Source organism: Miniopterus schreibersii (genome assembly GCF_964146895.1).
Source record: "Miniopterus schreibersii genome assembly, chromosome: 17".
NCBI lineage: Eukaryota > Metazoa > Chordata > Mammalia > Chiroptera > Miniopteridae > Miniopterus > Miniopterus schreibersii.
In genome coordinates this window covers 31,984,716-32,010,303 of record NC_138117.1, presented here as the reverse complement: position 1 = coordinate 32,010,303, position 25,588 = coordinate 31,984,716, and the positions used below count along the sequence as shown (strand labels likewise).

General features: G+C 45.0%; 1 protein-coding gene across 4 annotated transcripts in view; it reads left to right on the top strand.

Annotated features, from left to right (window-relative positions):
* Window positions 1-242: 242 nt before the first annotated feature.
* The window catches only part of LOC308547205 (tumor protein D52), a 67,734-nt gene continuing 42,388 nt past the window's right edge, over window positions 243-25,588 (top strand). For 2 of the 4 annotated variants that reach the window (XM_081117111.1, XM_081117108.1), the window contains exon 1: window positions 255-344. In XM_081117111.1, the coding sequence (XP_080973237.1) occupies window positions 326-344 (19 nt within the window). In that variant the 5' untranslated portion in view covers window positions 255-325. Of the gene's footprint in view, window positions 345-25,588 lie in introns of all 4 variants that reach the window. The other 2 variants (XM_081117109.1, XM_081117110.1) reach the window with 2 other exon arrangements.

The window sequence follows — 25,588 nt, the reverse complement described above, 5'->3', positions numbered from 1 at the left end:
AAAGCTCCTTCCCGCGCGGCCTACTCGGTGGCACCTGCGGCCAGGTGCCCAGCAGGCAGGGAAAGGGCATCGCGGATGCCTCGGAGGAAACTTGCTGGAGAAATAACTTGAGGGTGGGACGCAAAAGGCACCCGGCTCCCCAAGCAGCCCCCGTGGCGGGTGCCCAGGCCCCGCCGCCCCGCCCGGCTACGTGGCGCAGCACCGGCCGGCGGTCAGGTGGTTGGGTGGCGCCCGACGCCTGCGGGGCGGGGACTCGGCGGGAGTGGCCTCGGAGGCGAGGAGGAGCCGCGGCGCGAGCGCGGCGGGGACGCGCGGCGGCGGCGACATGGAGCGCGGCGACCCAGGTGAGGGCGCGGGGCCGGCGGCCGGGCGCGGCGGGGCAGGTGCGCGCAGCGCGCGGGCGGCTCCGGGGTCCCGTCGCGCTCCCCGGTGTGGCCGGGCCGGCGGGAGGGCGCCGGCCGCCCGAGGGGCCCAGGGCGGGGAAGGGTCTGGGAGGCGGCGATCGCGACCCGCTTCGGCTGGAAGGCGCGCGGAGCGAGCGCCGCGCGGCTGGCTCTTGTGACTGATGGAAACTGAGGCACCGGGGACCGGGTCGTTTGGCCCCCAAGCTAGGAACGTGACCACTCTCCTTCCTCTCCTAGTTAACAGGGGGTTTTGGTGGCGTTGGATCTCATGGCGATGGTTTAGACGCACATATTTAACACGCCAGGTGTCCCCAGCTGTGGAGTGGTGTCTGTGGATTTATTGGGGGGGAAGCTTTTCATAGGAAGGGTCTTCTTTCACCGTCAAGGTTCAACCCCACCGCACAAAACCCTGAGTCTAATTACTACAGCTCAGGGCGCACATGGTCCTGAGCGCAGGATGCCAAGTGCGGGCGCCTTGAATGGAATCATTGTTTAGGAGATGTGGCGTCGCAGGGCAGGGCTTTCAGATTTCAGTGTTGCTACATCCGAGAGATCTTTGCTGGTAATAACCCAGTGACTGTGGCAGATGCACAGCCCCCTTTAAAAAGGCTACATAAATGCTAAAATATACAAAAGGGAACAATCTGGTCAATTTTAGAAAGTTGGGGAAGGAATGACTGCCGTTTTGAGTCCCAACACGACAGTTTTCATGTTTTGCTTATTACCCTCCAGTCTTTTCCCTCATGCGTCTGTGTTTTTATGTAAATAAAACCATATTCCATTTATACAATTTTGTATGTTACTTTTGAGAAGTTGTAAGATAGCTTCTTCGGAACCTTCCAACCTTTGCTTTCTCCCCACCACTCAAATTAGTCTCACACTTAACATATGAGCGCTTACAATATGTAATATATATTTAACATATATGCATATGTAATACGTTACATATATACACCCCTCCCCCATGTTGTCTATGTTTTAAACTTCTTGAGGTGAGAAGCATAGTCTACGGTTGGGTAACATGGTGATTTGTACATAGTAGACATGCAAATGTTTGAGTCAGAAAGCTCATCACAGATCTTATATGTATTGTTGGGCGAAGGCCAGGGGCCACCCTGTAAGCCAGCACTGCTCTAATTTTTAATGGAGACAATTGGGGTGTCAAACGTGAACGTGCACATTTGTACATGTCTTCCACTGTCATATTTAACACAATGATGTTTTGAGAATGACTGTTTGGTACTTGTCAATAACTGTGACTGACTTCAGTGAGTGGAGGGATTAATTTTATTCCATTTTGTATTCTAGCTTGGCTGGTAAGGAGCAGTCGTTAGCACCACTGCAGTATTCCAACTGGCTGCTACACTTTGTGTGTTTTTTGTAGGATTAGTCTGTGTGTGTGTGTGTGTGTGTCTAAGATATATTTTATCAATTTTATCAATTCTTTGGATTCTTGTTCTGTCTCTACTTTTCTTTCTCTTTTTTATTGGATTACTTTATATAATCCTCACAACAATCTTATAGTGATAATTTTTTTTTTTTTTAATCTTCACCTGAGGATATTTTTTCCATTGCTTTTCAGAGAGAGTGGAAGGGGGAGAGAGAGAGAGACATTGATGTGAGAGAGACATATTGATTGGTTACTTCCCACACGCACCCCGACCGGGGTCAGGGATCAAGCCTGCAATGGAGGTGCGTGCCCTTGGCCGGACTCGAACCTGGGATCCTTCAGTCTGCGGGCCGACGCTCTAGCCATTGAGCCAAGCCAGCTAGGGCTCTGTCTCTAATTTTCAGATGTTATCTCTGGTCAAGATATTAGTCAGTCAGGTTAGTCCTTGTTATTAATTGTTATTCCTTGAGGGCAAGGCAGATCCATCCTCTCGAGTGGAGAGCATGGAGACTGGCCTCAGAATGACAGGTGAGTCACCTGTCTTGGGATGTCAGCGGGTTCCCTGCGCAGCTGTGCTCGGTGACAACCTCGTGACCTTGCCATATACTTCTGGTCCCATCAGCCTGTCTCTTTTGCCTTTTCATCTTTATGTCCCCAGGGCACACAGTAGGTGCTGTGGACTGCCTTTGATGGGAGGGGAAATGCCCAGGAGCCCTTTCCAGCTGTCGGGATTGCTGATGACCCTCCACGATGGACTCTCACTTCCCACTTCCTGTCTCCTGCTCTTTTTCCCTCTGTAATTTTAAAGGAAGCAGAACTGTGTGGTTAGGCAGAGAAAGTTGCTGATGAGGCTGTGCTGGGCTTGGGGGGTAAGTTGGTGTGAGGCCTTTGACCTGGTAGGGTGGATGGCTTAGTCTTCAGTGACTCAGGGAGACGCCTGGCCTAATGCGGGGGAGGAACCTGGGACTGTAAACCTGCAATGGGGTCACTAGCCAATGATGTCGCCCGAAACAAGGCTTGTAAAACTCTCAGCTTAGCTCTTGAATTGTAATTTTTTTTTGTGGAGTTTTAAAAACCAAATCAGAACACTTTAGGGTTTGTGTAACTTTTTTTTTTTTTCAATATGTGTGGACTTTCTTGCATTTGTCTCTTAAAAAAACAACCACCTCTAGATGCAAAATTAAACGTCCTACCTCATATCTTAAATGCATTTCTCTGTTGGAAATGTCTCCTTATACCTTCCTTCCTCTATGAAGCTGTCAACATGCGTCTTTTGCTACTGGTGTTATTTCACAGAGCTATAGAGTTTGGAACTGAACAGTTTTCTTTGTGATTTCACGGGCACATTCTAAACCTTTTCAGTGTCAGATTCAGATTCTAATAGCTTGTCACCTTCCTCTGTACCAGGATTTTGTATAAAATACTCTGCTTAGCCTGCTGGTGCCTGTCAGGAATTTCAACATTAAGCCCCGCACAGCACGTCTAATGTGTGTGGTATTTCCTGCTCCGTGCCAACTAGCTCACACATTGTGTAAAAAAACCTCCCGACTGCCTTTTATGGGGCTGAATAAATATTTATACTCACTACTTTCTTATGTTAGTAATAAACTCCAGTTTAGTACCATTATATGGAAGTGATAGTCAACTAGCCACTAAGCATTTTATCTGTGTTTGAATCACACACACTCTTTTTTAAGGGTGAGAAGGAAGGCCGAAAGAGATGGGGGGAGGGGAAGGCTGAGAGAAAACAGTGACACAGTGATATGTCACTGCGATTTCAGCATTGTAATTATGCCTGAGAGATAAAAATGGGAGATGCTAGTTATGCAAAATTAAAACACATGTGGAGATGACTGGATCACAATTTGAAGGTCTGCTCACAAATCTTCAGGTGTGACCCACCCAGGTTCTTGGTTTCTTTGGTCAGGGCTCGCTTTCCATATGGCCCCGGTGCCTTTGTCAGCTCACACTCACTTCCTGCATTTATTTTTGTGCCGAAGCCCGCTTGGTCCCGAGGGGAAAGCTGAGTGGTAGGGGTGGTGGTGAGTGTTAGCGAGATCTCAGAGCAGAGCAGACCCGTGCACACAATCTAAACACATACCCTCCCAGTTCAGAGCAAAAAAGAACTCCTAGTCCCCTGACCTTCTGTGCTACTGATCCTCTCGTTGTAGGCTAAGATTGTTTTATTTTCCTTTTGGGGTTCATTACTTACGTTTTAATTGTTGACTGCTGTAGAATCTCCCTCCCGAGACTCTCCCAAATTTTATTGAAACTGGGTGGGTACCAGCTGTACAGAAACCATAACCTTAGCAGTGTATTTTTATTAGCAGATGTCCAAGGGATTTAATGTTTAGTGGAAGTCAAAAACTGTTTGAATTAGAAGTACTTTTTTGGTAGCTGAGAAGCGTTTGTTTCAGAGAAATCAGAAAATATAGGTGCAGAAAAAGAAAATAAAATCACCTGTAATCCTCCTCTGCAAAACCACTATGAGCATATTGGTTTATAGCTATCCATCTATCTAAACTTCTCAACAAATCACAAAATAATCTCTTTTGAATATTTCATTTTATTACTTTCCTTTAAGAAAACTCATTATATTTTTAAAACACTTCTCCAGCATCATTTTGACTAGTGTGACCAGGTAATTAATGCACATGACACAAAATTCAAAATGACTGAAAGGTTGCAAAATGTAAACCTCCCTGCCATTCCTGTCTCTGGGACTATGTCCCTTGGGTGGCAGTGCCACCATTGTTACCAGTGTCTTCTCTCTCCATCCAGAGAGAGTCTGTGTACGTAGTTACACATACACTTTTATTTAGATACTTCTATTTATGTTTGTATGGCTATATTATATAGGGTGGCATAGATTCACTTATTGAAAGTGTATGCTTTAGAGGTCATTTGACATGTAGAGCGGCTCCATTTTGATGACTATTTGTAGGTGTGCATTTGTAGATGTACCATATTATTGAGGGGGACCAAAGTTTTGCCACCCTCAGATATGCTTTTTGGTCCATTGATTTTAAGCTGGTTATTAAGAAACAAAGACCTTCTCCCCCATTACCTGCCTAGAGGAATTCAGGTAGAAAAACCTGCTTAAAGGAAGGAGCATCACCTCGCTTCATAACATGAACTGAATGGCAGTTGGGGAGAAATCCAGCAGAGCCTGTTGGTTGAACTTCCTTCTGAGTCCCATTGTTTCTGGGTGGCTCAGCCAAAATTTGCTTATCACATGGTCATCCTTTCTTGCCTACCTGTAAGTTACCTGCTTCCTTTTGAATTTCAGACCCCTGCGCCATTCCTTTGTCCAAAATGGCATATAAGCCTCAAATGCCCAACGCGGCGTCTTTGGATCTCATTTTTATGGCACCCTCTGCATGTACATCTGTAATAAACTTTGGACATTTTCTCTTGTTTATTTGTCTTGTGTGAATTTGACGATCAGCCCGGCTAGAAGAACTTGGCAGGTGGGAGGAAAGTTGTTTTTTGTGCCCCCACGTTGTATACCTAATGGGTAGTATTGAACTGGTTCCCTACTGATGGACATTTCAGTCTCCCCTAATAACTTGGCTCTTAAAACAAAGCTGCAGCAAATAAATTAGTACCCAAGCCATTCCATAAATGTGCCAGTATGTCTGTAGGAAGAATCCTTAGAGGAATGCGGCTGTTCAGTTTGACAGTGTGAAATCCTGCTCGGTAGAAGTGGTGCCAGTTATACCCCACCAGCCATGTGCCAGCAGCTGCTTCCTCCGCCATCCGCCAGGGTGTTTCACACTGTGTCATCTTTGCTTATCTCATAAGGGAGCAGGGGTTTCTCAGTATATGTTTAATTATGTATTTTTCTTAATATGAAATTAGTTGTATTTTGTTTGATAGGCTTAAGATCTGTATTTCATTTTCTGTGAAATGTCTGTTTCTTTCATATACTTGCCCAATTTTACTATAGTGTTATTAGTGTTTTTCTTCTTGATTTGTAGATGTGGCCCTCTGTCCATGATAGGAGTTACTAATATATTTTTCCTAGTTTGTTGTTCCTTTTTTGACCTTATACTTTTTTTTTCCTCCAAGCAGAAATACTAATTGATGGATTTTTATCTTTAGCGTCTAGCTTTTCACTCATTCTTAGAAATGCCATCCTCACTTTGCATCTATGTTTTCATGGTTCTATTTTTCACATGTAAACCTTACATTCATCTGGAGTTTATTTTGATAATAAGTGTGAGGTGTCTGGAAGAGATATATACAGTCTCCCTTTTCTTTTAAAAGGTATTGTTCAGAAGAGCGTCAGGCTATCGTAGTGCCGTGGGAAGGGGGCAGTGGGGAGTGTGTCCACACCAGAACATGGCCATGTGTCTGTCCTTATGGATCTGAGCTAGTTATCAATGTTTAGGGCAAAGAATGCTGAACTTGAAGTTTTGTCTGTATGGAGAATTCAGCTTAATCATTTTCAGTTATGAGATATTGGATAAGTCACTAAACCTCTTTGAGGCTGATAATACCTCGCATATTTGTGGATATTAAGCAAAAGATCTATAACTAACACTGGTACTCAGTACATACTGATTGTGAAACTGAAGATTAGCTATTTCTGTAAAATGTTAACTCAGTGGTTCCAATTTCAAATTAAACACTTCATTTCTTTGGAGACCAGTACCAGCATACAGTGAGACCACTACAGTGAAGCGGGTGCCGTAAAGCCCTGTGACATGACTGAGGAGGAAGTGAGCAGCTAGGCTGGGTCCTCAGAAAAGAATTCTGAAAGTGGGTTATCTTTGAACTTGGACTTGAAGGCTAAGTAGGAAACCTTTGTAAGAGAAAAAAGGGCAAAGAAGGGAATTGAGGGGTCAGATCTGGGATGGGGCTCTAAGGACAAAGGATGATAAAGAAAGGCTTTCAGATTGGATCTGGAATAGAATCTAGGAAAAGAAGAGCCAGGTGCAGGAGGGAGGTTTTGCACTTAGTCTAGGGTCTGTCACATTTGAGGCCCAGTTATCTGGAGCTGCATAACATCCGCCCCAAAACCTTGTGGTTTAAAACAGCAGCATGGATTATGGTCACTGATCTGTAACGTGGCAGGGCTCGGTGGGGACAGCTTATCTCTGCTTCACTCAGCATCAGTTGGGACCACTTGAAGTCTGAGGCTGGGATCGTCCAAAGAACCGTGCGAGGGCCAGTTGTACTGGGAAGACAAGACGCGGACAGCTGGAGCTCAGGCACCTGTCTCTCCCGCATGGTCTCCAACCCAAACAGCCTGGCTCTGTTTGCTGATGGCTGTTTGCTTGCCTGTGTTGAGTGTTGTTTTTTCGCCAGAGACCGTGCTGTTGACCCAACAGCATGAGGCTCAGGATGTTAGCTCAGGGCTCCCAAGGCGTGAGTCTCGAGAGAGTAAGGCAGGGGGAAGCTGTGTAGCTTTTTATGACCTAGTCTCAAAGTCACAGAGTGTGGAATGTGGACATTTCAGGGCAGGGAGGGGAGAGGCCAAGCCAGTTAAGGCCTTGGCTAAGAGGACAGTTGTGGATAATGCTGAGAAATTCGAGCCCCATGGATTGGGGTGGGGGTGTGGAGAAGGCGGGGCAGGTCTGGTGGATTTGAGCCTTTGGGGGATGGTAAAGGGAGGCAACGCAGAGGGCCAGACTTCTCTTTCCAGAAGCCAAGTGGTGTTTGGAAGGAACACTTGGGTTAAGCGATGGTGATTTACTTGCCTGTGTTTGACATTTGTGTTTGTCTATAAAATAAGCAAAGAAAGTGGAGACAAGGGAGAGTAACGGGGTTTGCTGTTCCTATAGTGTATGTCACTGATTTTAGCGAGATGCTTTTCGTGCAAAATGTGTTTGAATAGTCATATCTAGATTTTGACCTTCAAGGAGCTCAAGTCTGTAAGCAACGATCCACTTTAATGTGTAAGAGCCTTGCAGACAATAAGAACTTATTAAATATTAGTGGAATGAAAGTGTTATATTTTCCCTGGGTGATGAGAGCAGCAATTTAGCCGAAAGGTGACATTTAAGCCAAACCATGGGAATGCTGTGATTTTCCCCCCCATGCCGGCGACTTCTCAGGGCCGATGTAAGGTCGTGGGGGCTCACTCGGACTGTGTCTGTGTTTGTCCTGGCTTCTCACTCAGGTTCTCTTGGGAGGTAATTTTCATTCCGAGCGGCAGTCCCCGGACTAGAGAGTCGGTCAGCTATTTCCTTGGTCTTCGCTGCAAGAGAAGCAAACCTTTCGTGCGTGGCCTGATCTGCTCATTTAGAAATGGTTGCTGCTGCTTGTTGCTCCTGGAGTAGAGAAGGAGGACATGACAGGTTTAGGGGCCTGTTTTCCCAGCATCACAGGCCCTTCCCCAGCTAGCTTCCTCTCGTCAGCCCCTGGAAGGGACCCCACTGCGCTGCTGTCCCCTTCGGCTGGCCTGGGGTCCCCCGCGTAAGGGTCTGGGGACGTTTCCTGGCCACGCTGTCCTGTTCATCACAGCCACTGTGGATCTGCATTTGAAAAGCAGTGAACGCTGATGACACAACCGAGGTTTCCAAGCGCACTAGACACGGACAATTCCCTAAAATCCGAGGGACGCGTAAACCTGCAGCCACACATCGTTCCATCCGCTGCCATCGGGTTTCTCTTTGCACATCTCTGTTTCTGTCGGCCGTCTTTGCTTTCCCCCCTCCTGCCCGCAGCCCCTCTCTCTCTTCCTGTCCTTTTCTTCACCTAATTCCATTTCCCTCTTTCTCTTTTTATCTTTCCCTGTTTGGGCCATTGAAGGGCCTGCAAGGGCTTTCTCATTCCTGTTGCTTTTACTTGAGGGATTTCATGGACTCGTTCAATATACTGCGTTTTATGTTTCTTTTTAGTCTTAAATATTTTCCAGTAAGAATTAAAAACGACCCCTGGAAATGGATTACCTACGTTTTTCATTTATTATTAATGAATTGCATTGCTATTGCAAAGCTAATTTAGGTATCTCTCTCTCGCTCTCTCTTTTGCTCTCTCCCTCTCGGTTGCTCTCTGTGGTATGTGCATGTAATGATTCAACGCTTAGAACAATATTTCAAATTATTAATTGGAAATTTTCAGAAACTATACTTTATTAGTTTAACTCTTTGGGTCTCTGTATGAACTCTGGGCAAAGCAGAAACACTTGGAGGCCATATAATTTTTAAAACTTCTTAGAGCCCAGCCAGGTGTGGCTCAGCACTTGAGCATCCACCTAGGATCCAGGAGATCGCAGTTCCGTTCCCGGTCAGGGCACATGCCCGGGTTGCGGGCTTGATCCCCAGTCGGGGGCGTGCAGGAGGAGGCCGATCAATGACTGTCTCTCATCATTGATGTTTCTGTCTCTCTCTCTTCCTCTCCCTTCCTCTCTCTGAAATCAATAAAGATATATTTTAAAAAAAAAGTCTTAGGAAATGAAGAGGAAAAGTGATTTTTCTTTCTAACCTGGTGCCATGTTAGGACGTGAACCCTGTCATATTGCCAATGGAACTCTGACACACTGGCCCCAGCAAGTGCTGGAGCTCCCTGAGCTGAGGGGAAGCTGCTGGGTGGGCCCCCTTCCCTTGGGCCCCCAGGGACTCTCAGGACACTTGCCTACAGGTAACAGCAGGGACCCTAGGCCAACTACCCAACTTCTGACCATAGTGCCCGTCCACCAGTCTTCCTTGTGCTTTTGGGGGAATTTTTCACATGTGTTCGTTTTTCCATTAACGCCACCACCTCACATTCATATTCTCTGTGGCAAACAGAAGAAAAATGTCATTGTGTCCTTTGCAGTGTCACCATTCTGCTTATCTTGGTTGGAGAAGGTGAAGGGAGGGAAGCAGAGGATATGATGGGGCAGGTGGGGCCTCTCAGCTTGGAGGAATTAGAAGCTCTTACTTGTTTTCCACCAGCACTGTGTGAGAAAGAAGGAATTTGTTGATGATGCCACACTTATGGATGCCACCTGGGTCCTGGCTCCAGCTTCATTGTTGTGGGTCGTGGACACCTTATTTGATCCTTGCACTCGGCAGCACCCACACTTTTGTGTTTTGTTGTTTTTTTGGAAGCAACTGTGGCTGTCATTGAGCTCCTCCAGTTACTGGGCCCATGTAAAGCAGCTATACTTACCGTATTTAATATTTTTCTATGGTTTGTAGCAATTCTTCATCACTTTTTTTTTTTTGGATAAGTTAAGCATGATCCTTGTGGAGAAACATATATACAGTGGTACCTTGGTTTTCGAATGCCTCCGTTGATGAACATTTCGGTTTATGAATGCCCTAAACCTGGAAGGAAATGCTTCGGTTTTCGAACATGCCTCGGAAGTCGAACATGCCATGCGGCTTCCGCTGAGGGCGAGATCCTGAGGCCTAGCTGTCGGCTGCTGATCCCTCAGTTTTCGAACATTTCAGAACTCGAACGGTCTTCCAGAACGGATTACATTTGAAAACCGAGGGACCACTGTAAACATTTCCTTTTTGTAAAAAGCCTGGTGACCTCAGTAATCTTAAGCTCTCATCTCCCACATTTACCCCTTCGTGTCTAAGCATCAGTGTTTCTTTGAATATACATGTTAATTAAGGGACCAACACACTGATAGAAGCATAACCTCGATCTAATAAAAGTGAAAACCAAGGCAGACTCGTTTTCTTTGTTCACTGATATTTGTCCCCCGCCCTTTCCTTCTCCCGGCACACACCCCGTCAAGTCAATATTCAGGTTCTTAATCACAGCGCTGACTGGCAATTGGCCTTGGCAGGCCTTCTGGAGATCCGGTTTCCTCTCTTCAAAGGGAACCAGAGACCCACTTGTGCCCGGCCCTGTCCAGGTCTCTGGAAAGCTGGTTGCCAGGCGCAGCTGTGGATATGAATGAGGGGTATTGGATGGGTATGTAGAAGAGGAAGGGTGCAGGCCCAGCAGCATCTCAGACCTGGTCTGGGTGCGGAGCTGCCTCAGGTCACCTGCCCCAGCCCACGTGACCTTGTCAGTGACCCTGGGAGGCCAGCCTGGCTCCTGCAGCCAGAGGACTTGGTGGCCCCTCCTCTCCAGGTCACCTCTCTATGTCTGGGTGGGGGGATCAGAGTAGGGGGCGGAACAAGAGGTTCAGGCTTGACCTGCTCCTGAGCTGGGGGCCTGTGGGGGAGGAAGAGACAGGTTCAGTCTGCTTCTTTTCCTGGGTATTGACAAATGTCAGCTCTAGAAAGTGTCTCTAAGGCGCATTGCCCAGAAAGGTAGCTTCCCAGATTGCTCGCTCCAGTAACAGACATGGGTGGGCTCTTGTTTATGTTGAAAGCTGCTTATCAGCAACTGCTTTGACTTCCTCTGACGGATATTCCCATAAAGGCAGTTCAGTGCAGTGTCTGCTTTTAACATAACTTGCTTCCTAACTCCCTTCGGAATAGATGGAGTGCAACAGGTAGAGTAAAGAATGATCTTGTAACGTATCTCACACCTTCACACATGCTCTGTTGCTCAAGTTTTAAGTCTTTTCTCTTTAGAGATAAAGGGTAAAAACCAATCTACCCAATAATAGGATTAGCTGGCTCTACTTAATTTTCTGCTGAGACGTGGCAATAAGAGCTAACCCGCTAAACTCCATACTATCGTTACTCTCGATGTCCTGGCAGATCTTTTTGAATCGTTTATTTCTGTTCTATGAGGCTATAATAACACTCTCTGCTCGTCTTCTCTGGGTGCAGAGCCCAAGCTTCTTAAATGGATACAGCTAAAAGTCTGGTCTTGTTAAAGAAGAAACAAATTGGCTGAGTGGTGGGAGATGAGAAGAGCCGAGCGGCTTTCAGGTTGAAGAAGCAGTGATTTTTCTCAGCACCATGCACGCACACAGCATCTTTCACCTGCAGTCACTTCCAGCGGGGGGTTTTGCTCGTATCAGAGACCAAGCGGGCTGTGATGACCTCGAAATATCCAGGACAGGAAAGCCTGAAACTGGAGTAGCTGATGTCCCCACACCCTAGGCCCTAGAGTGTCCTTGTGTTCAGCCTTTTGTCCTCAGTGAAACTTGAAGAGTTCTTTTTAGAGAGTGAAACTTCTACTTGATCGCTAATCGCAGAGTTGAGGTAAGACTATCTAGGCTGTCCTAGGTCTTGGCTTTGACGTTTACTGTCTGGTGCATCCAGGGCGATACCGTCCATGTTTGATATCAAATCAGCCAAACTCTCACTTAAAAAATTATTTAGAAGGGAAAAAATTATAATTCTTTATAAAATGCCACTTCTTTTTGTCCCTTGTTTGGAACAGGACTTGTAACAGTAGCATGGAGGCTAATGGGTTAGCTCTTATTGCCATTCTCAACTGGAAATTAAGTAGAGCTAGCTAATCCTGTTATTGGGTATATAGGCTTTGATAAACCTAATTTTAAAGTGGATTCCTGACTACAGTTGTGTGTCTCTTTTGTCTTCATAAATGTTGGCAGTAATGGTCGGTTTTGCTTCTGACTATGAATTTATTGGGACATAAAGCAGTGTGTGTATGTGTGTGCGTGTGCGAGCGTGTGTGTGTGTGTGTGTGTGTGTGTGTTTCCAGGCCTCTCTGCCATGAAGGGTAATGATCAGACTTTAGCGGGGGAGTGACTAGATGTCCTCACTAAGATTGTGGCTTAGATTTCAAAGCTCCCTTTCTTGTCACCTGTGACATTGTCCCGGCAAACGTAAGGGTGGTAGTGGGGGCTGGGAGCGGTGTTGGCCACTGCTGTGTGTCGTGCCACAAAACAGAACAAAAGACTTTATAAAGGTTTATGCCCAGCCAGCTTGTCTCAGTGATTGAGTGTCGACCCAAGAACCAGGAGGCCACGGTTCCACTCCTGGTCAGGGCACGTGCCCGGGTTGTGGGCTCCATCTCCAAGAGGGGGCCTGTAGGAGGTGGCCAGTAAGTGAGGTTTCTCTCTCATCAATGCTTCTATCTCTGTCTTTCTCCCTTCCTCTCTCTCTAGAAATCAATGAAAACATATTTAAAAACAAGACTTTATAAAGGTTTAGCTTTTCCGGAACAATGTCTGCATTGTCCTGCCTTTTTGATCCTTTGGTCGGTAGCTGCCCATCCTATGAGCTGATTAACATGCACTCTCTACATGGGAGACACTAGTAAGACCAGCTGAACTCTGTTGAGAATTCTTTTTACTTTTATTTTCTTTCAGTTACAGTTTACATTCAATATTATTTTGTATTAGTTTCAGGTGTACAGCATAGTGGTTAGACAATCATACACTTTACACAGTGTTTTCCCTGACATTTCTAGTACCCACCTGGCACCATACGTAGTTACAGAATAGTATTGACTATATTCCCTATGCTGGACTCCACACCCCTGTGACTGTTCTGTTACTACCGATCTGTACTTCTCAGCCCCTTCCCCTCTTTGACCCAGTCCCCCAAACTCCTCCCCTCTGGCTACCATCAGTCTGTTCTCTGTGTCTATGAGTCTGTTTCAGTTTGTTTGTTCATTTATTTTATGTTCTTTAGATTCTACGTATAAGTGAAATGATACAATATTTGTCTTTCTGTCTGACTTATTTCATTGAGCAAAATTCCTTCTAGGTCCATCCATGCTGTCGCAAATGGTAAGATTTCATTCTTTTTATGGCGAAATAATATTCCATTGTGTATATGTACCACAGCTTTTTTATCCATTCATCTATTGATGGACACTTGGGTTGCTTCCATATCTTAGCTATTGTAAATAGTGCTGCCATGAACATAGGGGTGCATAGATTCTTTCAAATTAGCGTTTTGGGTTTCTTTGGATATATACCAGAAGTGGAATGGCTGGGTCATAAGGCAGTTCCTTTTTTTAAAAATTAAATTTAAAAAAAATTTTTGAGAAACTTCCATCCTGCTTTCCATAGTGGCTTCACCAGTCTGCATTCCTACCAATAGTGCACAAGGGCTCCCTTTTCTCCACACCCTCGTCATTTGTGGATTTATTGATGATAGCCATTCTGACAGGTATGAGGTGATATTTTATTGTGGTTTTAATTTGCGTTTCTCTGATGATTAGTGACATTGAGTGTCTTTTCATTTGTTTATTAGCCATCTGTATGTCTTCTTTGTGAGAAATGTCTATTTAGGTCCTTTGTCCAGTTTTGAATTGGATTGTTTTTAAAAAATATATATATATTTATTGATTTCAGAGAGGAAAGGAGAGGGAGAGAGAGATAGAAACATCAATGAGAAAGAAACATCAGTTGGCTGCCTTCTATACGTTCCCTGCTGGGGATCAATTGAGCCTGCAACCTGGGCATGTGTCCTGCCCTGGAATCGAATGAGTGACCTCCTGGTGCATGGGACGACACTCAACCAACTGAGCCACACTGGATGGGCGGATTGTTTGTTTTCTTGGTGTTGAGTGCTATGAGTTCTTCGTAAATTTTGGATGTTAACCCTTTATTTGTCTTTTCATTTTCTTGATGGTTTCCTTTGCTGTGCAAAGACTTTTTAGTTTGATGTAGTCCCCTCTCTTTATTTTTTCTTTTGTTTCCCTTGCCAGAGGAGATATATCAGAAAAATATTGCTGAAAGAAATGTTAGAGATTTTACTGCCAATGTTTTCTTCTAGAAGTTTTATGGTTTTGAGTCATACATTTAAATCTTTAATCCATTTTGAGTTTATCCTTATATATGGTGTAAGGCGGTGGTCTAGTCTCATTTTTCTGCATATATTTGTCCAATTTTCCCAGCACTATTTATTGAATAGATTTTCTTTAGTCCATTGTATGTTCTTGCCTCCTTTGTCAAATATTAGTTGATCATATATGCATGGGTTTATTTCTGGGCTCTCCATTCTATTCCATTGTTCTGTATGTGTGTTTTTGTTTGTTTATTTGTTTGTTTGTAAATGCAACTGGCTTTACTAGTTTCATAAGGAATTGCCTGGGAATCATTTCTTTTCAGATCTAATGTAGAGTCAGTTTTTAATTACAGAGCAAGATGGTACGAAAGTCAGTGTTCAACAAGCAGAACAAACAGACGCAAAGATAAAACGCGGAGGGCCTTCACCCGAGGGTATATCTCTGCTTTTACGCCTGTACCATGCTGTTTTGATACTATAGCCTTGTAGTATAGTTTGATATCAGGTAGTGTGATTCCTCCGACTTTGTTCTTCTTTCTCAAGGTTGGTTCCATATACATTTTTGGATTTCTGTTGAAAATTCTGGATTAAAAAGCCTTCTGAGCTTGTTTGTCGTGATTTTTGTGACCTGCAACATTTCGGGAATGGGAGAGCCTCCATCCCCCCATTCCATCAGCTTTTCCTCCACCACAGTGGCAGAGTTAACCATGGCCCTCCTGGCACCTGTAATATCTAAAAAAAATTTACTTTTAACTTACGGAAGCAATGCATGAATACGCTCTCCTTGCTAAAAAGTGCAGGGCAGGGGGTAAAAACTACAGACAAAGATAGTTGCTCAGAGACCTGGTTGGTTCGAGTCCTGTTGGACCTCTTCTTAGGCATCTGTCTACAGACTGGCAAGGACACCGGAGGCCTGTTCATACACCTATGGCTAGACCCACATTGCTGATTCAGTAGGTCTGGGGAGGCCTGAGAATTTGCATTTTGAGCAAGTTCCCAGGTGATGCTGGTGCTGCTGGCCCAGGGACCACACTTTGGGAGCACTCATAGAATTGACTACGTGTGTGTGTGTTTAAAAAAAAGCAAGTGCTGTCATACTCTGTCTTCTGTAGTTTCCATCCTCTTTGTGGAGGGCTTTGTGTGCAAGGACACAGTGTCGCTTCATTCTTTTTAACTGCTGCGCAGTGTTTCAGAGTGTAAGTGTGCCTTCATTTAGCTTTAGTAATGGGCACTTTGGTTCTTTACAGTATTTTTTAACTATTACAGACAAACGCTGCCCTAAGCATCAATGTGTCTTCCTTCTTTGTGCAAGCACGTGAGTCTAGAGTGATGTGGAGAAGTGAAATTGCTGAGCGTGTGCTTTCTGTTTCATTTTTTTCTGCTAGATAATGTCACCCCGAATTTACTATGTTCACCACCTTCATGCCCAGTGCTAGGTCACTCATTTTACTCTCCTCCTAAGCTGGGGCTAAACCAGGGTTGCTAGGAAAATTGTAAAATGTGTTTACTGGGCCCCTCACAAATTCCACCCAAAATAGGCTTTGGGCTGCTGGCCAGTCTTTTTTCATTTTTTGTAGACTTTCTAAAATAGTGATACTCAACTGTTTTTCCCCCTCTTGGGCACTTGGTTGATAAGAATGGCCCTCAGTAACAATGGCTCACTCACCGAAGTTTCCAGAGGATATGAGTCCAAAGGTATCTTTTTATGGCAGTCATTATGTCATTATGTGACTTCTCCAATCTGGATGTTGTTCCTCATATCAGAGTCTATATTTATCACCAAATGCAGCCTTCCCGGTGCCCTTCACCTCCTAAACCGGTTATTCCTCTTTTTCTGTTCTGTCCCTGCAGTGATTGGGTTAGGTGAGACCGGTAGGTCTTAGGTAGGGCTGCAGTCCTGGGTGAGTTATTCACACAGGTCAGTGGGCGTGACATCCTAGGGCCACCATTCTTAATATTTAGGATCTCACAGATTGGCAAGGTTAAAATTATGGGTTGTCATTTCCTAGTTCTGCTAAAGTTAAAAATAACCAACAAAAAGCCAACATTTGAAAAATAAGTATGAGATTAAAAAAAAATTTTTTTTTTTTTTTTAAATTGAATTTAGAGAGAGGAAGGGAGAAGGAGAGGGAGAGACAGAAACATCAATGATGAGAGAGTAATTATCGGCTGCCTCCTGCACGCCCCGTACTGGGGATCGAGCCCACAGCCTGGGCATGTGCCCTGATTGGGAATCAAACTGTGACCCGCTGGTTCATAGGTCGATGCTTGAACCCTGAGTTATGCTGGCCGGGCAAGTATGAGATTTTTAACATCTCTTTACCCCCTCCAAAGTCGGGGAAGAATATTATCTCAGAATAATGGGCATTGTGCCCTAGCCAGTTTGGCTCAATGGTTAGAGAGTCGGCCTTCGGACTGAAGGGTCCTGGATTCGATTCCAATCAAGGGCACGTGCCTCAGTTGTAGGCTTTTCTGCCCCCCCCCCCCCCCCCCCGTCGGAGACAACCAATCGATGTGTCTCTTGCACATCGATGTTTCTCTCTCTCTTCCCCCCTTCCACTCTTTTTGAAAAGCTATTGAAAGAATATCCTCGGGTGAGAATTAAAAAAGAAAAAAAAAGAAAATGGGCATTGCTTCTAAGTTTAGTTTTAGGGGAAAAAATTTTTTTTCTCCCCCTTTGTGTCAGATAAGTGCAAATGCTGATTTAGTCTGGATTTGTCCTGGGATGCCAAGGAACCTGTCATTTCTTGAATAGAAGATTTGATGTCTCCATTGGTCTCTTCTGGTTTGCGGTGCTCAGGTCTGAGTGGTGGCTGGGGTGGGGTGGTGCCTTCTCCTGAAAGAGAAGGAAGAGTCTCAGGACCCCTCCAGCCACTCATTCCCACCCTTTGAGTGCCTGCCGTGCGCCAGGCACTGAACCAGGCCCTGGATGAAGAGAAGCAGAAAGGACCCTGCACCTCAGCTTTCCCTGATTGTCTGAAAACGTGTCCAGACTTTATGGTGGCACTGCTCAAAAACCACCTGCCATCAGAAATCTCCCATGGTCATCACTTCTGGTCATGAGCCCAGCTTAAACAAGGTCCCCGCTGTCCCTTTGAACTTCTTGGGAGCATCTGCTTTGAAAGCAAAGAAACCCTTTCCCTCATCAGGAAATCTGAGTACCTGTTACCTACTTCTGCTCTGGGATGTGAAAATACTCTAGTAAATGATAACGATTTGTGCTCATTTTAACACCAGGGCTTCGTAGATTTAGCGCGAACCCCTCTCGGAGTTCTTTAGCCTGAGCTAGTTATGCATTGTGAACCTCATAGGGTGTGTGCGACCCACAGAGTAACTCATTACAATGTGAATTCTTTCCAGACAACCAAGGGGCTTCCTAGGTTTTAAAGAGATACAGTTCTTTATTAGATTTTTGCTTTTCTGTTATGATTTCTTGGATGTGGTGCTGAGGGCACTGAGATGACCTAAAAAATTTGAAAAGCCTTGGGTTTGGTTAAAATGGGCTCTGAACGCCATGTAAAGAAATGGGTTCTGAATGCCGTCTGAAGGGGTCAGTCACCTGCCTGCCCCAGGGGACCAGATGTGGCACTCCCTTTCTGGGTTAATCCAGCAAATCTGATTGAAAGGCATTTTTGCAGGAAGAGTAGTGGGCTCTGCATTGTGTGCGCATCTAATGGACTTCCCTGAGATGAGCATTGTTCTGAGACCTAATAAATATTTAATGTCCGGGGAGGTAGCTGATGCCTTCCTAGCGCTGGAGGGCTTACAGCAGTTGCTATGGAGAGGCAGGGACTGGTCTCAGCTGTGTGACCAGACGCTGCAGGCCCTCAGGAAGGGAATAGGTCATTTGACCTCAGTTAGCTTGCAGAGCCTGCTGGTTCTGATGAATATTGATCCTTTCCTTATGGTCTCCCATATGGAAATATGTCCACTGTTCAGCGTGCAACTCCCCAAGATAACCTCAGTATTTTTTAAGTACTGGATTAATTTAGTCAGAAGTGGCTTCCTATTGCAAAATCCTAGCCTTGTATGTCAGTAAAATTAACATGTAGTTTATTTACTAATTGTTTATAATATCATGAGATTTGTCATGGTAGATAAAAGAACAAAAGACTACAATACCCATTTGCCTGACAAGGATTACTTTCATTTGAAGGAGTATGAATGCCCTGGCTGATTCAGACCATACCTTGAACTTTTTAAAAAAAGCTGATTACAAAATTTTGTTATCTGTTATATAAGTTTTGGAATCTCTTACATGGGTTTCATCATACAGATTAACAACAACAACAAAGAACTAATATGGTGTTTGTGATTGTTTAAAAATTTAATCTCTGTATTTCATGAATGTTATGAGAGCATAAATAACATTTTTTGAGAAGTGTTTTGCTTTTTTTGGTCTACTTTGGTGCCTAATGCAGTGGAATGTACTAGAGCCTTAAACATTTAGCACATGTGATTCATGTTGAAATGGATCTCTTCAACCCCCTAGTAGATTTTTTAACGTGTATATGTTCTTTGTCCCCAGAGTAGGGTTATGTGATACCTATAAATTCTAGAAATGGTCATTTCTAGTTCATTGATTAGTTGGTTGTTTTTAAAGGGGTGGACATTGTGCTATACAGCTTAAGAAAACAAAACGAGAAATGACTCCATGGCCTGGCACCTAAGAAATGTGTAGCCAGAGGGGGATGCTGGCCTATGAGTTGGCTACAGTAAGTTACACGGGGTGATGCTACATATAATTAGTCTAGAACATGCTTATGGGTGGCCTGCTAAGTTGTGTTGAGTTTTGGTCAAAGAGAAAATGTATGTTCCAGAAGATCCAAATTCTTAAATTGGGCCTGGATGTAAGTCTAGGGAGAGAATTTGAGAGTTTTCTTCTCAACCCTGAAGCCCCTTTTGGGATTGGTAGCAACAAGGAGAGATGACTTATTTGAGCCCTCCTGTTAGGACTGGGACCTTCCCGTTTGGGGCACAACTTCCCCGGAAGGCCGACTCCGGGAGGGGAAGGAAGGCTGAGATGATGACACCTTTCTGCGTGTTTCACAGAAACTTGTAGATTGGCCGCCTTGAGTCTGTTCAGCAGCCGCCTTAGTAAGTTGTAGTCGTTGGCAGGTGGGAAATCTGAAGGTCCAGGAAGCAGAAGCTTTCTTCCCGGGTCGTGTGGCTCCTCGATATGGAATCAAGGTGCAAAGCCACACGGGTCTCATTCTCAAGTTCATGCTCTCTGACCCCCGCCATCAGCTGCTGGAAGTCACTGCTGCCGCCTTGTAGGTGCTGTTCTGTCGACGCCTGAAGTGCCTGCTTCACCTCACTTCCCCACTCTCTCCTGATGAGGTCACCAGGGGAAGTGAGGGGACGGCAGGGTTGAGTTCTGCCCGTCACCAATCTGATTTGTGCTTTCTCTGACTGTCCCCAATTCCCCAAGGTGGACCTAAACTAGAGCAGGCCTCTCCGCTGTTAACCAAGTCTTTATTACTGGGCCCAGCCCAACCCTCACGTCTAGTGGTTTCACTTCCTAGTTTTTTCTGTACACAGGTGTGGGGTGGCTGAGAACCCCTCAATAGACTAGGCCCCGCTGCTCTCAGTGAGAAGACGGGGACCTGACCTGTGCCTCCTGGCCAGTGTGGGATGCACGCCTGTGAGCCTTCATGACATGACACAGAATAACTTCTGTTTTTTAAAGAGTGACCCGTGAACTTGACTTTAGAGACAGGAGGAAGTATTCCTGGTGAGGGATTGTCCAAAGCATTTTCATGAAAGATGAGCCGTATGTAACTAATTCATCTAAAAATAGTTGTGTGCTGGATTGTAAGTGTGTGTGTGTGTGTGTGTGTGTGTGTGTGTGGTGTGGATTCAGGGTGGGCATCACTGTGGGTGTCTTTCGCCCCAGGGAAGCCTTAGCCATTGTTGCTCACAATGGATTACTTTTCAGGGATTCATTAATCTCTTTCAGGCCATTAAAGGCTTAGCGACTAATGAGCACACCCACTAAATACTACCTTAAGTCTGAAAAAGTCGATGTTCCTGGAAAAAGCAGCTGTTCTCTCCAGTTAACAGGGTGGAGCAGATGTTCCCAGTGGGTCAGGTTATATTAAGCACTGATGAGTAAGAAATGGTGTTATTCTGGAGACAATTGTAAAGTAATTATAATTCGACCTCATTTTAATTAAAAGTTTCTAACTCTCGCCTGTCTTCGCATCCGTGTGGGCAAGGCACAGGTATTTCTGCTGGTGGGTCAGTCCTTCTGCCCTTTCAGGGTGAACTCAGGAAAACCCAGTACCGGCCATAGAGAGGGCTCACAGTCTTTCAGAGAAACAAAGAGAAAGCATTTGCATCGGCCTATGAACCAGTGTGTGTGTCACAGAGGGACTAGAGCTGAAAAAATCTCCAGGGCCTTGGCACATAACAAAGGCACATTTTGTTGAAAGCATAAGTAGGCTTCTTTTCTCTTCCTGTTTCCAGTTAGATATGACATTGGAATTGTTGAATGGTAACACAGAGTCCGCTCTCGGAGCTGGTCGAAACTATGGGTCCAGGAAAAAGGCTGGAGGCAGGAGAGCTGGGCTGGGGGACCCGCCTGGGTGACTGTGGGAGACGCTTGGGAAGATAGGAGAAAGCCAGTGTGTGTTTTTTAAATTTAAATTTTAATTGTTGACATTATTACAGATGTCCCTCATTTCACCCCCTTTTCTCTTCCTCTACCCAGATCTCGCCCTCCCCTTCTCTGGCCCTCCCCACACTGTTGTGTGTGTCTGTGGGCTATGCATGTATGTTCTTTGGCTATTTCTCTTTACCTTCTTTCATCCCATCCGCACCCCCCCCTCCCCTCTGACATCTGTCAGTCTGTTCCATGTATCCATGCCTCTGGTTCTATTTTGTTCCTCTGTTGGAGTGCATTTTGTCAGCTCGAGGCGCTGTCCAAATCCACACTGCTCTTGGCTGTTGTTACTTTAACAGCTGCATTGCATTTCCTCCAAGGAAAGCTTCAGCCATGCCCTTTCAGCTTTAGATCACATACTGTACATGAGTGTTTTATAATTTTAAATGTTCTAAAAGTTTGCAAGACTGAAACTCTGAAAAAAAAAATTTTTTTTTCATAAAAGCACTATCCTAGATGCCGATGGGTATGGGATTTCCTTTTAGGGTGATGACATGTTCTAAAATTAGATTGTGGTGATGGTTTCCCAGCTCTCTGAATGTACTAATAACTACTGAATTGTGCCCTTTTAACAGGTGCATTTTATGGTATGTGAATATGGCTCGGTAAAGCTGCTACTGTGTTAAACAAAACACTGTGCTAAATGTTATCTAGAAAAACCCCACCCTTTTTTATGGCCAGTGTTCAGTACACACAGGTGACTGAACATTGAATAATGGAGTTGAAATAATCCAAGTAGCGCAGGTAGATGAGAGGGCAGTAGGGGTGCAGTGTGCGGGTAAACTCCAGGGGGCAGTGCAGCAGCAGGGTGGGCAGGCTTGGTTGGGAGGGGGTCTTCTGGCAACAGGTGACAGTGATGGTGATGTTGTCAGGGTGGCTTGGAAGGAAGAAGATGTGCCACACACAGGTGCAGATCTCCATGGGACAGGCTGCAAATGACCCTTTATGCAGGTCAGATGTGAGTCTCCTGTTGGAAAGTTGGGAACGGTGGTATTTTGTGGTCCCAGTTCTGGTTACCTTGACCTCCTGAATCAGGAAGGCTTGTGATGACAGAGTGGTCTGGAGGGCTGACGTTGGCTGCATGTGGGGGAATTCGGGGAGGGGGGATGTGGTGGGCCCAGGATTTTCATTTTCAGTGTCAGTGTCCTTGAGTAGCCAGGTGGAGAGCCCGATCAGGTACCCAGAACTAACGAAGCCCAAGAGGTGTGGTGTGGCAGGAAGGCAGAGCCCAGGTCCCGATCCGAGCGGTTACCGAAGATCTGGTTACAAGCTTTGGGGAGTGGTGTTGAGTGGCTTTTGGGTTCATTTTCACTTCTTTCATTTGTGTATTCTTTTTATTTATTGTTTTTGCATCTAAAAAATTTTCATTTTTCAGTTACAGTTTACGTTTAATATTATTTTGTATGGGTTCCAGGTGTATAACGTGGTGGTTAGGTGTTCTTTTTGTTTTTGATAAATGTCCACGGGGAGAGTTTTTTCAGTTCCCTAGATGTGTACCGTCCTGTATTGAATGACGCTCCAGACCCCCCGTTGCAGAGCGTAAACCACCCTGAGTTTGGTTCCTGCGCCAGCAGGAGCTGCGGCACCTGCAGAAGCAGAAGTCTCAATCTTATGAAACCGTGTTTTCCTCCCCAAAGAGCATGAAGTTCTCTTCCTGTGGGTTTTTATGCAATGAGGTTTCAGACTGGGGACTCTGTCACTTTTGGTATCTTATGGCCAAGGACAGTCACTCACCTGTTTAACATAGTCTTCTACTGGGACTGTTTCAGTTCTGAAGGTTTGAACTAGCCCCTCCCTCCAGGGACAGCGTTCACTAGAAGTGTAACGAACGTGGGACCCCTGTGAGGGGCCTGCTGCTCAGGGCTTCTACCAAATGATTTTCGTACTTTTGAAAAATCACACATGTCGAGGCAAAGGAATTCAAGCAGTACAAAGGAGCATACAGGTAAAATCAAAACTCTCACCCTCGACCCATTTCCAGACACAGCTGCCCTGACCAAGCTCCTGGGTGTCCTTCTAGAAACATCCATGCAGGTCATGTATGTAGCTATTTAAAAAATCCTAATGGGAACTACCATACACTGTTCTGCATGCGGATTATTTTAACTAACAGATATCTTCTTGGATGTTTTTCCCTTCCTAACACACATGGATAGATCTTTTAGGAAAACAGCTTTGTGGAGGTATAATTTGCAATCAACAATTGCCATACAAGTTACCTCAAAATTCCCTTGCTGTAAGTGTGCGATTCAGTGATCTTAGTAAGCCTGCAGAGTCCTGCCGCTGTCCCCGTGGTCCGATTTTAGACTGTACCCATTAGCACTGTGTCTTTCCAGTTGTGTCACGTTCCCACCCCCAGGCAGCCACTAATCTAATTTCTGTCTCTATGGGTTGATTTTACCCTTTTTACTGTAATCAGTGGTTCATTTTGTGGAAGTATAAAGATGCTTAACTGGTCTCTGCTCAAGCAGACTTAGTGTTTTGCTGGTATTGTACTGCCTTCCTGCTTCCTTCTAAAAATTTGACAAGGTTGAGAATTTGTCTCTGAGCCAGACTTGGTAAGAGTGATAAGGGAATGTGAGTACCGGCTGTTTGTGGGTTTTCCAGTCCTTAGCTGTAGGACTAGAAGAGTGGTAGGGCCTGGGTAATTAATTACCTACGTTTGAATAGAAACTGCCTGAGGTCCTCCGTGATTAGGTGGAAGCCCAGGCATTAATGTGTATTTTATGGATGTGGGAAAGTGGAAGTAAGTATTTACATGTGATTGGCTGGCGCCAAGGGGAATTTATGATGCCGGCTTTTCCTTTTTCACTTTTGTTTCTAAGTAGGAGAATTTCAGGAGCTGCTGAGTGTTAGGAGTATGTCTTAGGATTTATTTTTCAAACTGCATGGTGGGACCCATTGCTGGGTTGTGAATTCAGTGTTTTTTAAAAAAAAAAACAATGACATAGAACAGAAGAATAGTAAACATCTTACATGTTCTTGTTAATCTAAAATTAAAAAGGCACCCTGGCCAGTGTGACTCAGTTGGTTGGAGTGTCATCTCATACACCAAAAGGTGGCTTGTTTGATTCCCCATCAGGACTCATACCCAGGTTGTGGATTTGATCCCGGTTGGGGCACTTGTGGGAAACAACTGATCTCTCTAAAAAAAATTTTTTAAAAATAAAATTAAAAATGCAAAAATGAGAGGCATGAAGCATTTATTTGGGAATCAAAGAATTGAAATTAAGGGAGCACATATTCAAGCAGAAACCCAAATAGTATCCTAGCGACAGGGTGAGGACAGGGTTTTGTTTTAATGTGTTTTTTTATTGATTTCATAGAGAGGCAGGGAGAGGGTGAGAGAGATAGAAACATCAGTGATGAGAGAGAATCATGCATCGATCAGCTGCTTCTTGCATGCCCTCTACTGGAGATTGAGCCTGAAACCCGGGCATGTGCCCTGACCAGGTATTGAACCATGACTGCCTGGGTGGATGCTCAACCACTGAGCAACACTGGCCGGGCAGGACAGGGGGTTTGTGAGAAAAAGTAAGGAATTAATTGCATGAATAGAAGAAAGGAATTTCTGTTGGTGCTCATAAGCTGAGTCACTCTTCAGCTGTCCATGGCTGGTTACCCATTCTGTGTTCAGATGAAGAGTCATCAGCAGCAGTCCTCATGGGCAGAATGTCTGCTTTCCTGCCGGCTATCCAAACAGTTGTTGGCAGACACTGTTGGCTTGGCCCAGTCCAAGGGTTTGGCCTGCTTCAAATAGTCGAAAGGTTCAAGGAGCAGGCCGGGTGAGGCCGTTCCTCTCGGATGGCTGCTCCACTGATGTCAACTGTCACATTGTGATGCTGAGCATCATTTCTGAAAATTCAGTTTCAGTTGTAGATTGTGTGTGTGTGTGTGATGTAAACATCCACAGTGTTGAAAAATCGATGCCCTGGTGGTTAGAGTTTCTAAATTTCAGCCAAGGGAACAGACAGATTACATCAGGCTTCCTTTGTCTGAGCTGTCCTAGGACTCTTCTAGGGGCCTGTAGGTGAGAAGAGGACAGGGTTATTCACTGAGCTGGCTGTTAGCTGGGAAAGTGAGCCAGCTTATCTGGGAGAGTGGGAGCTAGGAAAGAAAATGTTCAGGCAGAAGTCCTGTGTGAGCACATTCCTCTATCAAAATAATGAGTTATTTCCAAAGTTTAAAGAGGAGGCTTTGGATGGATGTTAGTTTATCAACTGTTCAGTCCTTGCTTTTTTGACAATAACAAGATATACATCTAGACTAGGGAGATCTTGGGAACATTTAATTTCATTGGATCTTGTAGTTGGAAGTAACTTAAAGCTATTTTGCATGCATCCCTTCCATAGTATCTCTTTTTGGGCAGGTAGTTGTGGCTGAGTGGTTAAGGCGATGGACTTGAATTGATTTTTTTAACAGCTCATGTTCTGAGACAAGCAGATATGAGTAGTGGGAACAACCAAGAACTTTTCATTGTTACTAAACCCATGTAGATTTAACAATGAGGAGAGTGAAGATCAAGCTGGGATCTTGCTTATACATTTAAATTTTTGAAAATAAGTGAAGGGAG